Below are 15,507 nucleotides of genomic sequence, written 5' to 3' on the forward strand. Positions count from 1 at the left end.
CTAATGACTAATGAGTACTGGCACTAGGCCGAGAAGAGCTCTGAGGCTGTAGGCAGGGAAAGGCACTTCTAATCATGAAGGGAATTAAATGTTTCCAAAATTAGGCTGCCAGAATCAAAAGCAAGACTCCATTTCTTCACCATGATGGCAACTGAAAGGCAGGTTCTGGGGTCAGACTGTCTGACTCTGAATCCTACTTCTGTCATCTTTCAATTTGGACAAGTCACTTAATCATTATGTCTTAGTTTTCTGTAAAAAGATAACCTTTCCTTATTTTTATTTGTTCTTTTTAGTTACACATGACAGTAGAATCTATTTTGATATACAAACATGGAATATATCTTATTCTAATTAGGATCCCAGTCTCGTGGTTATACATGATGTGGAGATTCATTGTGGTGTATTCATATATGTACATAGGAAAGTTATGTCAGATTTATTCCATTGTCTTTCCTATTCCTATCCATCTTCCCTTCATTCCCCTTTGTCTAATCCAATGAACTTCTATTGTCTGCCTTTCTTAATGTGGGTTAGTATCCACATAATAGGAGAACATATGACCTTTGGTTTAGGGACACTGGCTTTATCCACTTAGCATGATAGTCTCCAGATTCATCCATTTACCAGCAAATATCACAAAGTCATTTTTTATGGCTGAGTAATATTCCATTGTGTATGTAAGCCACAGTTTCTTTATCCATTCATCTGTAGATAGGTACCTAGGTTGGTTCCATAGCTTAGCTATTGTGAATTATGCTGCTATAAACATTGATGTGTCTGTGTCAATATAGTATGCTGAATTTAACTCCTTTAGACATATAACAAGGAGTGAAATAACTGGATCAAATGGTGGTTCCGTTCTTAGTGTTTCTGAGGAATCTCCACAGTACTTTCCAGAGTGGTTGCCCTAATTTTCAGTTCCACCAACAGTTTTTCACTTCAAAGGCTTGTTGTGAGAATTAAAAAGAGATAATGTACAAGAAGCTCTTAGAACAGCACCTGGCACATAGCATGTACTAACTACTTCCTATCTTTAATTAACCATTATTTTTTCTGTTATCCTGCCAGCATGACTACTTTACATTGTTAGCTGCATCTTAAATCCCTTGAGAATTAACTGTAAAATGAAACACCTTAACCTATTTTAAAGAAATACTAGGTCAAAGCTAACAGCTGAAAAGACACTAAGAGGCTATGTCTTGAAATCATGTGTGTAAAGAAACCCTAAATCTCTTTCTAGTGGTTGCTAGCGGCATGTGAAGATTGAAGGAGAAATCAGTTAGGTGTTCTTCACTGTCCTGCTGTATTGGTAGGACTGAGGATGCTATGGAAGGCCCATAATGCTACCTACACTTTTAGTTTCCCTGCCCCCATCATATACTCTGATGATTCTCTATGTGAAAAGCAACTTTTAATAATGAGACATTTGAAAAATTAAGTATTATAGAAAATAAGCTCCCAGATTTAATCACAGATTCATGATCTTTACATTGTAGCAATCATAATTAGATGGGAAAATCCACTGACTTAGCCATATTCTTTTTCCTGATGGTAGATTTTTGAGATGTGTCAGGATAAATGAGACAGCAATGCATAAGAAATCATAAGGGATCTGGAGTCAGGAGACTTAAGAGTCATTCTTCTATATCTACTAATGTTGTGATCTTGAGCAAGTCATGTGACTTCTCTGGTCCTGTTTGCTTACATTACAAAATTGATTAACTCTGAGATGACTCTAATGTTGCAAACAGAGATAACAGTTTTAGATAATGATTAAAAATATCTTAAAGGATGCAAAGGAAATGAAGGTGAAATAAAGACAAGTCTAAGATAAATGAAAATCAATTTGTTGTCATCAAACCTGGACTACAAGAAATGCTAAAGCAAGGTCTATAGGCGAAAGGAAACACAAATCTGAACCTGTAGAAAAGTATGCAATACACTAAAAATATATGTGAATAAATACCAAAACTACCTTAATTTCTTTTAAATACTTAGGAAATATTTAAATAAAAAATATAATTTGTTCTATAACTTAAAATTTATAATTTTAAATTATACTGGGGTTTATAACATTTGTAGGTGTAGTATATATGGCACAGTGTAAAGAAAGGGAGTAAATAGAACTATAAGCTTACCAGTTATTACATCCTATGTGAAGTGATATATTATTCTACACAGAGTGTGAAATATTAAGGATATACCTGAAATCCCTATAGCAACCACTAAAATTAAAAATGTTCAAATAGATAGTTAAAGAGTCAACAGAGAAACTAAAATGGAATTCTAAAAAATATTCAGCAAATATATCTTAGCTCCATGAAAAATAAAATGTCAGAGCTAAATCTAACTATATGAATAATTACATTAAACATACATGAACTAAACATTACAAATAAAAGGCTGAGATATTTAGACTAGATATAAATCCATAGGTTGAAAACAAAAATATATATCATGCAAACAGTAGTTATAAAATTCTGGAATGACTATATTAATATTAGGCAAAGCAGACTTAAGACAGAATATTATCAGAGACAAAGGGGATATTTTATATTGATAAAAGAGCCAATTCATTAGGAATATATTAGTATCATAAATTTGTATATGTCTAATAAGAGAGTCTCAAAATACATGAAGCAAAAACTGACAAATTTAAAGATTGTTGCAGTCCTCCTCGCCATAACTGAGAGAAAAAAAAATTGACTAAACATATCTAAAAGGCCATAGAACAGGGGTTATCAAACTATAAGCCCATATGATCTGATTCTGTAAATAAAGTTTACTGGGAACATAGTCATGATCATTCATCTATATATCTATGCCTGCTCTTGTGCTCTACTGAGAGCATTGAGTAATTGCACAAGAGATGGTATGGACCCCAAGACTAAAACATGTATTATCCAAGTCTTTACAGAAAGTATGTAGACCCCTGACACAAAATAACTGAATAAAACCTTCAATTATCTAACCTAATTAACATTTGAAGAAAATTATGCCGAGTAACTAAAGAATATACACTCTGATCAAAGTGCCGGATACATCATTCATCAAGACAGACTAAATACTGAGTTATAAAATGAGTGTAAATAAAATTTAAAAGACTTAAATATGTTATCTGACAACCATGGAATAAAATAACAATAAAATAAAATATCTAGACAAATTTCAACTCTCTGAAAATATATAATGTACTTCTAAATAATCCATGGACCAGAAGAGAAATCATAGGTAACTGGAAAATACTTCAAACTAAAAAAAAAAGAAAAAAAATTCAGAGATGAAGCTAAAGCACTGCTTAAATGGAAATGTAAAGTTTTAAATGCTGTATTCAGGGGAAAATAGGAAAGGTATAAAAATCAATGACCTAAGGTTCTATTTTTTAAAAATTTAAAAAAGAAGAGAAAATTAATATCAGGTGGAAGTTTTAAAGGAAAGAGAAGAAAAGCAAAATGAGGTAAAAAAGAGAACCCAAAGAAAATTAACAGAGTTAAACGTTTTTTGTTTGAAAGACTAACAAAACTGATAGGGGAAGTGGGAAGTGGGGGGAGAGGGAAAGATAGAGAAAGAGAAAACAAATTATCGATATCAAGAATGAAAGAGAAGCATAACTACAGACTCTACAGACAGTAAAAACATAATAAGGAACTTTTAGGAACAACATTGTGCCAGTAAATTTCACAACTTAGGTAAATGAGAAGATATATTGAAAAAATTAAAACTGATACAAAATGAATTCAATTAAAGAAACTGAATTTCTAATAAAAATTATGCCACAAATATATGGAATATGAATTTTATATAAAATTTTTCTGAATATAAAAGGAGGAAACCCTTTATAATTGATTATGTAATCAGACATCAAAATCAAACAAAAATGTTAAAGGAAAAGAAAATAAATTGCATGGAAATGAAGGGAGACCCTCATTGCTATACAAAATTACATATAAGAGGTTGTGAGGGGAATGGGAAAATAAACAAGGAGAGAAATGAATTACAGTAGATGGGGTAGAGAGAGAAGATGGGAGGGGAGGGGAGGGGGGATAGTAGGGGATAGGAAAGGTAGCAGAATACAACAATTACTAATAGGGCATTATGTAAAATTGTGGATGTGTAACCGATGTGATTCTGCAATCTGCATTTGGGGTAAAATTGGGGGTTTATAACCCACTTCAATCTAATGTATGAAATATGATATGTCAAGAGCTTTGTAATGTTGTGAACAACCAATAAAAAAATAAAAAAAAAAATAAAGGAAAAGAAAATTATAGACTAACAGAGACATAAAAATCTTTAACAAAATATTAGTAAACTAAATCTGACCATATTAAAAAGGATAAAAATCATGTTCAATTGAAGTTTGCAATAAGAACACATATTGGCTTAACTTTCAAAAAGCTGTCAACATAAACCCACTACAGTAACAAAATAAATGGAGGACAACTATAGAAGCATTTGAATAACTGAAGGGAAAAAAAGAGAAAATTCAACATCCATTCATGATAAACAGTAATAAAAGAAAAATCCTCAATCTGATAAATAACATTTATGAAAAACAGTTAAGTATATTTGATGATGAAATATTTAATTTTTTCTCTATGGCTGGGATCCTTTCTATTTAATATTGTATTATAGATCCTACGCAATGCAATATATAAAGGGAAAAAAAGCATAAATTGGAAAGAAAGAAGTAAAACTGTCTATGTTTACATAGATAGTCTTGAGGAATTACAGAAAGCTACTAGAATTACTATGTGAATTTAGCAAGCTTACAGAATATAAAGTCAATATACAAAAATCAATTCTATTTCTGTACACAAGCAATGAATGGTTAAAAATTGTAAATAAATGAAATACTTAGAAATAAGTTTAAAAAAATATGTGGAAGACCTGTACATCAAAAAAACTATAAAACACTATAAAATATAAATAAATGGAGAGATACAAAATATTTGTGGATAGGAAAACTTAGTACTATGAAGATGACACTTCTGTCTAAATTGATCTTTAGATTCAGTGCACTCTCACTCAAAATACTAATAGGCTTCTTTTTTAGAAGTTGATAAGCTGACTCTAAAATTTATAGAGGAGTTTAAAAAGAACCTAGAATATTAAAATTGGTTTTGAAAAAGAACAACAAAATTAGAAGTCTTAAGTTACCAGACTCAAAACTTAAAGCTAAAGTAAGCAAAACAGCATTATAATAAGACAGTATAAAAAAGACAAGTCAAAATAACAAAATAAAATTTTAAATAAAAAGAAGTCCATACTTCTTAGGTCATTCCGTATTTTTATAAAGGCACCAAATGAATCAAGTGGGAGAAATTGTAACACAGAATATTCAACAAATAATGCAGGAACAATCCTTAAGATCAAAATAAAGCAACTCATTCCTTTCATAATATAATAAACAAAATTTGAAATAGGCCTAAATGTAAAAGTCTAAAACCAAAAAGCTTCCAGAAGAATATTATCTGTATAACTTGAGGGTAGACAGGTTTTTGGACAAGACACACAAAATTAATTACCATAAATGAGTGATAAAATTTACTGAAATTAAAAACACTATTAATCAACAGATACCAGAAAGAATATTATTATGTTTTGGACATGAGGCGTCCCAAAAAATCTCATGCTAGGCAATGCAGGAATATTCAGAGGTTAAATGATTACATTACAAGAGCTGTATCCTCATCAGTGGATTAATTCATTTGATGAATTAATAATCTGAATTAACTACTGGGTCCTAATTGTAGGCAGGTAGGGCAGGGCTGGAGGAAGTAGGACACTACAGCATCCCCTTGGGGATTATATCCTTTGGCCTTCTCACAGGCAAGCTCATACTCCCTCCCCCATACCCCTTTGTGTTTCCTGACTGCTATGAGTTGAGCTGCTTTCCTTCACCACTCCCTTCCACCATGATGTTCTGCCTCTGCTTCACCTCAGGCCCACAGAGATGGAGTCTGGCCTACCATGGTCCGAACCTCTGAAACAATGAGCCTAAAATAAACTTTTCCTTCTCTATGTTGTTCTTGTCAGGTATTTTGATCATAGTGACACAAAGCTGACTAACACAAAATGATTAGAAGAACTCAGACTGGGAGAGACTATTTGTAAAATATATAACTTACAAAAAAATCAGGAATATATGAAGAATTCTTATAACTCAGTAATAAAGCAGCCCCTCAGCAGGGAGTCACCAGGAGGACTGGGCTACAAAAGCTGATACTCTTAAAAGTGAAAGGGGAAACGGAGTTTTAAAAATAAAAACTTTGAATTCTGGTAATCTTACATCTGATATGAATAATAAAGGATACATGTTTGTACTGTCAATATTATGCTAACATCTTACTATTGAAAATTTTGTAATATTAATACATATATTATCATGTCACTGATGTTACAATTGCTCTAACATACAAATAAGAAGAGGTAGTGATTTGAACAGAATTATGTTTTAATTTTAAAGCTAGAATAATGTTAAGATAAATCATTAAATTCTCCTGATTTTTAAGAGTAAAAGTCTAAAACCAAAAAGCTTCCAGAAGAATATTATCTATGTTCTCAACAAATACCATAACTGAGTCATTTCTGAATGTTCATATTTTTTATACTATTTAAAAATTTGGGGTGTTATTGTTGAAAGAGAACTAAAAGAATTCTGAGAAACTATTCTATATCATAAGTTAACTTACCACAATTTTTTTTCTAAAGAATTTATTATAGTTAGTCATAAAGGGAAAATAAAATTGAACTCAGGTAAACAGTTTTTGTTATTTTCATTTAGCAATGTGAATTCTGCTCCATTAATTCTATCTATCTCTTCAAAACAAAAGAACTTATTAAAATATTGCATTGACTAGAGCAATTATTGTAGTTATATTTGTATACTTTTGTTGCTAAATGAGCAATAATCTCCAACATCAATTATTATAAAGATGTATTAAAATAAAAGTAAATTAATCAGTGAAGACACTGCCTATTTTCCCATAATACCCCAGAGGTACAAAACTTGAATGCCACTCCTATTTCTTATGAATAATTTTGTTAACAATTTTAAAAGCCCTTGAATGATAATTATTATAATCCAGCAATAAATGCTTATGCAAGCAAGGGTGTAATATAATGTGAAGACAAAAAATAACTGATTCTCATTCTTTCTACTGTTTTCTTGGATACTAACACTCGTTAGAATGAAAATCATTACTGTCTTGTCATGTATTTCTTTTACACATGAATGTAAACTCTGTTAAACATGCAAACACACTCACAGTACTGGTCACAGCAGCAGTGAATAGTGAAATAAAGACATTTTCTATTTATTTTATAAAAATATTAATTCAAAATGGCTTTTCATGTGCGGTTGAATGGGCTTACCAAAATCAAACTGAAACTTGGTGAGAACTGGATCCTGTACAGTGGAAGCTTATGAAACTAACTGAAATACTGACCTTATATGCTTGCATGAGCATATGGATGACACCTGGGGCACCATGGCACCAGTGGACCAATCGATCTGTTTCATTGCTTAATGAAGATGGATAATTCCCAGATCGAAATTTCTTGTGGCGCACATAATCGATACTAGGCTTCACCATTTCTATTAAGGTTTCTTGGTCCACTTTTGCTGCAGGCTTTAAAGAAACAAAAACAAAACAACTTTTCTGAATTTTTTTTAACCTTTGTATCAATGGCTAATATAATAAAGCATAAATTACCTGGAATACTGAGGAACATATAGAATTAGAATTAATTCAATTATTTGTTTTAAATACTTAGGCAGACCTTTGTTTATTTCAACTCTTTTTAAAATCTCTCTAAAATTTATTAGTGTCAGAAAAGATATATTTTATTTTTACTTTGATGCATTAGGATCGTCAACTTGAAGTCATTATATAGCAAGGGAGAAGACTAAGCTGAATCTCTCATGAATCCAGGACTATGAAGGATTTTGTTTAGATGTTTTTTTTGTCCAAAAACTGATCCTTGATTTCTTCCCATGTGGCTCTTACCCCAATTCTCCCAAATTTATTAACTGGCTTTGTCACTGCAGGCAAATAATAAAAATAACAACAACAACAAAATAATAATAATATTATTATAGAAAAATTGTTATATTTATTATTATATAATATTATATAATTGTTATTACATTATTACTAATCATTTTGGTACTGGTTATTGTTGTTGTTGTTATTAATATTATTATTATTATTATTAATTATTTTGGTACTGGAATTAAACCCAGGGACACTTTACCACTAAGCTATATCCCCAATCCCTTTTATTTTTTTGTTTTGAAACAGGATCTCACTAAGTTGCTGAGGATCTTGCTAAACTGCTGAGGCTGACTTCAAATTTGCCATCTTCCTGTCTCAGCCTCCCAAGTATCCAGAGGTAATATAAATTATAATGGTAAAGTGAAATACTACTTACAATTGTTATTATTATTGTTCTATTAAAGCCAAAGAAAATCTACAACATGATGTTTTCTTCTATAACACAAAATGAAAACCTCATTTCTTTAACAAAAAGTTAATTTTGTTAAACACAAAGAAAAGAGATAATTTTAAGGATCACTAATGTTTCTAAATTTCACATAAGTAAAACTACTTTATTATGTTTTTAATTTAATTTACATATTAGAAAATCTTTAAGTGTTTTCCTTGACACATATTTAGAGATTAGATTTTTGTTTTTCAAACTACAGGTCATGCAATATATTTCCAAAAAGGCTAACCAGTAATTTAAAAAAGTTTACACAGATAATGTAATCAAATAGTTTTACATGTCAAAAGAATGTTTGGGAAGTTTATTTCAAAAAGCAACATTCAGTGTTTCTTCCCAGGATACAACTGTGATTTTGTTTGTATTTTTGCTGTATCTTCATATTTCCTGAATATTTCTAAAAATGCCTGCATAGTGTAGACTTACTAATTCTAGACTTCATCTATGGGATTCTCCTGTGGCAGGCAAATTATTATAATTTCCCTCTTCAAATCATCCCAAGAGAATTTTATTCCATCACCAATTTTTGTTACATTCATATTCACTGTGCTCTTTACAGACTGAACTATGTAAATATTTCTTGCTGCTTAGACAAGGAACATACTAAAGTATATATCTTAAGAGTTTTATTACTTTCAGTTTTTCCTAAAGTTAGTAACTTTCTCACTCTTTTATTTAACTAGCTTTCTTTGAATTGCCATCTAAGTTTTTTTCTCATGCACAAACAGCTTGTAAAGTCTCTCAATTTAATTTTCCACAAAGGCAAAACTGCTGTGATTTTTTTTTTTCCTCATGGAGAAAGCTCTTCAATCTCATTCCATTCTTAATCAGTTATTTTCTAGGACTTGTGTACAACTGCTGTACTGGGACATCCACCTGTCAACTTCATGGAGATTTCATTCCCTCTCTCTTGTTCAGGGTCTCTTTTCCTGGATCTCTCTCTTAGTTAACTCCCTTCTAGTAGCTTCCTGAGACAGGATGCAGGGGAATTAATATTTTCTTTTTTTTTTTTTTTAAGAGAGAGAGAGAGAGAATTTTTTAATATTTATTTATTTTTTTTAGTTTTCGGCAGACACAAACATCTTTGTTTGTATGTGGTGCTGAGGATCGAACCCGGGCCACACGCATGCCAGGCAAGCGCGCTACTGCTTGAGCCACATCCCCAGCCCATGGGATTACTTTTTTTGAGACTGGGATATTTAAAACTGTCTTTGTTCTAGCCCACATTTAATTGATAATTTTCAATGCTGAAAATCATTTTTACTCAGAACATGAAGGCGTTTCCATTTCTCTTTTAGCTTCAATGAAACTGCTGCAAATTCCAATGCTATTTTGATGTCCAACCTTGGTATATGACCTTTTTCCTCTTGAAATTTTAACATATCTCTTTAAGTTTTCATAATAATGTGGTATGGATAATTTTCCCCATTTATTATATAACAACTTGGTAGGTTTTTTCCAATATGGCAACTCACTCATGTCCCTTATCTCTAGAACATATTCTTTTACTACATTTCTTAAAATTTCCTCCCTGCTATTTTGTATTCTCCTTTACCAGAAGTCCTATTAATCAGATGTTGGACCTCCTAAATTAATCCTATTAATTTCTTTTCCCACTGTTTATTTCTGTCTGCTAAGATATTTGAATTCCAAACATTGTTATAATTAAAAAAAAAAAAACTATTTTGTGTGTGTGTGTGTGTGTGTGTGTGTGTGTGTGTGTGTGTCTTGTTTTTGTTTTATTTTGTTTTGGTTTTGGTGGTGCTGGGGATTGAACCCAGGGCCTTATGCATGAGAGGTAAGTACTCTACCAACTAAGCTATATCCCCAACCCCTTTTTAATTTTAAGAGCTCTTTCTTATTCCTCAAATGTTTCTTGTATGCAACTGCTTCTCTTATTTGCCTAAAGACATTAATTATTAATTTGATTTCTGTGATGTTTTCTTTTTCTTCCTAGAATATATGTTCTGAGTTTCTTTTTTCAACTTGTTTAGGTCTCTCATCTTTCAAGTTGGAGACTTCCTTCAAATGTCTGAAAATTCTTTGGCTGTTTGTCTATATTTTGTATAAGGTAGTACAAAGCTCACTGAATATACTCTGCACACGGCGGGATTTGTTCAATAGTAGAAATCACTTTAGAGTTGTAGGATAATTTTTTAATCGGGATTCTACAAAAAAACAGAACCAATATGGTATGTTATACAGAGAAAAAGACTTTTAAGAAACTGACCAATACACTCAAGAGTCTTGAGTCCAAATCTGAATGGGATTATCAGAAGGCTGAAGACTCAAAAGTGTTGCAGTTCATATCCAAAGGCAGTCTGCTAAATAACCAGAAAGGGCTAATGTTGCAGATGAAGTGAATTCCAAATACAGTCTGCTGGAAGATAGCCTCTTACTTAGCAGGGAAGTTCTGCCTTTGGTTGTATTTAAACATTCTATTGATTGGATAAAGGTCCCTACTCATATTATGGAAGACCATCTACTATACTCAAAGTCCACCAATTTAAATGTAAAACTTATTCAAAACCACCCTCACAGAAACATCCAGAATAATTTTTGACCAAATATCTGGGTACCTTGGCTCAGCCAAGCTGACACATATAATTGATCATCACAGATTTCTAGCTAACTTTTTTAATGGGAACTTTCAAATACCTATGTCTGTAAATCTTTTATCTGAGCTTGTTTTCTCAAAAAAAAAGGAGACTTCAATCCCTCATCTGGTGTATGGGTAGAGTTTTCATTGGCCAAGGGTTGGGGATATGTCTGAGGCTGGCTGTGACAGAGGGTGATCTCATCATACAACTACTTAGACTTTCATTCAAGCCCCCTTCACCAACCTCTATACCTGGCCATCTCTAATCAGAATAGTAGATTCAATTCTTTCAGACTATTGCAGTTTAGACATAAAGTGTCCCCCAAAAGCTCATGTGTGAGATAATGCAAGAAGGTTTAGATGTGAAATGATTGGGTTATGAGAGCCTTAACTCAATCAGTGAAGTAATCCTCTGATAGGGATTTACTGAGTGGTAACTGAAGACAGGTAGGATGTGGCTTGGGGAGGTGGGTCACTGGGAGCATGTATTAGGGGTATATGTTCTGTCCCTGGAAAGTGGAGTCTCTGCTTCTTGGTGGCCATGTCCTGACCTGTTTTCCTCTGTCACATTATTCCACCATGATGTTCTGCCTCACCTTGAGCCTTAAGGAATAAAGCCATCTATCTATGGACTGAGATCTCTGAAACTATAAGCCCCCAAATAAACTTTTCCTCCTCTAATTGCTCTTGTCGGGTCTTTTGGTCACAGCAACAAAAAAGCTGACTAAAACAGATCTAAATCCTCTTTCTCTCCAGCAGGAGTTAAGAGGAGAAATAGTCGTCTCACTTTGCTGGATGGAGATACTTACAGAGAACCATTGGCTCCTTATAAAAATGTTTGTAGAGCCCTCTGCTGACCTGCCCTCACTGCCATATAGACAAATGTCTCATGCCACTTTTATGGTACATGTCACTTGAAATTCCTTAGTCATAGGGTTTGTAGGAGAAACTGGCTTGATTCCTTCTGGCAGCCTCTAATTTATTAAGGCACTTTTGTGTGATCTTCTTCTATCCTGTTAGGACATTTGTCATTCATTCACCTCTTTCCAGTTTATATATTCACAGTTTGGGGCTCTAGGTGTCTTCTAGTTTCATTTTGGAATGTGAGTTTCTATTATTATTATTATTATTATTATTATTATTATTATTATTTTGAAAGGATTTTCAAGAGAAGAATTGTTTTAGTTATGCCATTATGAATTTGAAGTTCTGTTTAAGTGACAACACACAATGGATAATACCACCACAGGACAATGCTACCACATCAGCAGGAGATGTGGAACAGGGAAAAGAAATGCAGAGTCAGCTCTCAGCCAGTGCCATCACACTGCTTAACATCTCTTTAAAAAGATAAGGATTTCTAAATAGAATACTAAATAGTGTAAACATGTTTCTCACTTTAAAAGCACAAGAGGGGAAAATTTCATGATTTGTATTTCTCTCAAAGAAACTCCTAATATGCAACAAAATCAACCTCAACATCTGAATCTAAACCACATCAGTGGGGATCTCACATTATTATGTTTTTCCTAATGGTTTTATGATTTGAGGTGCCTGAGCTACCAGTTAAAACACCTTTCTGGAGTATATCCTGTGATGTTTAATTTTGTGTGTTTACTTGACTAGGTCAATAGGGTACCCCAATACATTATTTCTGGGTATGTCTGAGAGTGTCTTTCTGATTGAGATTAGCAATTGAATTGCTGGACTCAGTAAAGTAGGTGGTCCTTTTCAATGTGGGTAGGCTTCATCTAATCCACTGAAGTCATAAGTAGAACAAAAGAGGAAGAAGTTGCCCCTTCCCACCAGCCTGCCTACTTAGAACAAAGACATCAGTCTCTTCCTGACCCTTGACTATGATTTACACCATCAGGTTCCAAGCTTAGAAATGGCAGACTGTGGGACTTCTCTGCCACCATAATTGCACAAAGTCAATTCGTATAATAAATTCCTTCAGGTATGTGTATGTGTATTTACATCTCCTATTGGTTCTGTTTCTCTAGAGAACTTTAACATACAAACATCACACTATAACATCTCTTTTTTTAAAAAAAAAAGTAACTGTTATTTCAAAATTCAAATGAAATTCTGGTTATTTTAGAAATGCATGCTGCACTTTTAAGAAAATCCACAACTGGAATATATGCAAGTTTACTTTTACAGTAATTAACAAAGACTACTAATTACCAGAAAAGAAAGTTTTGGTCTTGTTTAGATATGAATTTTCTATTTTATTTTTAGCATTTATTTTTTAGTTATAGGTAGACACAATACCCTTATTTTATTTTCATGCATGCTAGGCAAGTGCTCTACCTCTGAGCCACAATCCCAGCTCTCTATTTTCCTTTAGGCATGGTGTAGTATTTTTTTCAAAAAGGAATTTGAAATAACAAAATTTAAAATAGGCTTTCAGTCAAAGATATCTAAATCCTAATCCTTATTCCTTGACTCACTAGCTTTGTGATTCTGTAAAATAAAGAAAGGCATAATTTTAAGAAAGAAAAAGGAGGTTGTATACTTAGCACAGAAAGGGGCCTTAGGCAATGAGGCTAGAAGCATCCGTCAAGGTAATACCTGGGATGGGTTTCTAACTACTTCATAGAAGTGCAGGTTCTTAATTCAGTAGGTGACAAGGATAATTAAGAGACAAGATCATAACCACAGCAATAAACTTGTTAAAATTTCAGAACATGACTGATAACAAGTTGGGGGCATCTGAATATAACAAAGGTTCTGCCTCAGTTTGGATTCAAGAGGCCCTTTTACTCCCTGAAGATCCATCTGTATTAAAAAAGTTTCCACTTCAATCAGTAGGAGGACAAGGAAAGAAGAAACGCATGGGCAAAAAACAACTAAATGTACTCTTGGGAATTCTCATGTTCATGAAGCAGAGTTTAAGCAACTATGATTCAAAGGAGGAGCTTGTTTCAATTCAGCCAGCTTGATTTGTCTAAAAATTTCATTTCCCATTTGTATTTGACCTAATATATTATAATATAGTTGTTGTATTAGTATTTCAGAATTTTGTTATTTACCTGCATTAACATATAGTATATCCCAGACATGCCATGGGCTGCTCCAACATACTGCTTCCTGTGCCACTGATACAATAGGGGACAGCGATCAGTTTTTCTTTCTTCTCTTGATAAGGTTTTACCGGATTCAATAATAGCATTGACTACCTACAGAGGCAATGAGATTCCATAAATCTAAAAAATTGTACATGCATGCTGTTCTGGTCTAATTAACATTAACACTTATGTATACATAGAGAGATTATTAATCTAAAACTCTTTAAACAATTAGTAGCTAACATAGTCATTTTTATCTTATAAATTAATAAATGTGGGCAGAGAGGACTCAGAAGACAACATCAGAGTAGAAAAAGATAGAAAAAAAAGTCTAAGAAAGGAATCAAAAGTTCTTTATAAAAAACGTCAACTAAAATCTGGAAAAACTTCCCATTAAAAATGGTCCCAGACTTTTTAGTTGCTTTGTAGCTGCAATGTTTTGCCCAAAAGATTGGCAAACACACTTTTCAGTAAAGACTGTAGGACTTAGATTCACTGATGAAAAGCTAATGCAATGTGGTCAGTTGTGGCTTGAAGGATTTTAGTCAGATCACAAGAACATCATGTTTGGAATGACTATGTGGCAAAGACACTAATTGTTTCCTCAAACCCATGTTCTTCTCATCATTTTGGTGGAGTACTCCAAGTTTTAGCTGGCATCTGGTCTCCTAGCTAGAAACAGCTGAACACAGTCATTTTTTCTAATTTCTGGCAAAGGGTTGTGAGCAGACATGAGATGGGCAACTTACAGATGGAGTCCTTACAAAGGATGATACTTTTTCTCCCTTTCCCTCCTTCCTAGGACTAAGGGTACCAAACTAGCATTGGTCATGCAGGTAAAGATACGATTTTAGCATAGCAGAGTAAAAAGAAGATAGGTCACCAGATATAGTCACCTCAGAGAACTCACAAAAGAAAAATAAACATTCAAACTTTTTGAAGCTGCTGTTGTTGCTTGGTTCCTGTAAAACCAGTTGTATCAATAAAAGATGGAGAAGTATATAGATTTTTGCTTTTTAGTACTGGGGATTGAACTCAGGGGCAATCTACCACTGAGCCACCTCCCCAGCTCTATTTTGAATTTTATTTAGAGACAGGGTGGAGTTCCTGCCTACTTGGTGGAGTTGCTTAGCATCTCGCTCTTGCTGAGGCTGGCTTTGAACTCTCGATCCTCCTGTCTCAGCCTCCCAGCTGCTGGGATTATAGGCGAGCACCATGACACCCAGCAGATATTGAGTTTTTTAAAAAATATCCCTAAAAAGAAAAGCAGCTAATTTGTTATTTGTATGAGATGTTTTAAAAAGCTAATTCAACCTAGAAGCAGACCCT

At 33.1% G+C, this 15,507-nt stretch overlaps 1 protein-coding gene across 2 annotated transcripts in view; it reads right to left on the reverse strand.

Moving 5' to 3' along the window:
• LANCL2 (LanC like glutathione S-transferase 2) overlaps positions 1-15,507 on the reverse strand; it is a 53,329-nt gene that overhangs the window by 10,992 nt on the left and 26,830 nt on the right. For both annotated transcript variants that reach the window (XM_081287654.1, XM_081287655.1), the window contains exons 5-6: positions 14,143-14,289; positions 7,452-7,634 (exon numbers count right to left, since the gene is read on the reverse strand). In XM_081287654.1, coding sequence (XP_081143780.1) covers positions 7,452-7,634; positions 14,143-14,289 — 330 coding nt within the window. The remainder of the gene's footprint in view (positions 1-7,451; positions 7,635-14,142; positions 14,290-15,507) is intronic.

Source organism: Spermophilus citellus (genome assembly GCF_964194105.1).
Source record: "Spermophilus citellus genome assembly, chromosome: 3".
Taxonomy (NCBI): Eukaryota; Metazoa; Chordata; class Mammalia; order Rodentia; family Sciuridae; genus Spermophilus; species Spermophilus citellus.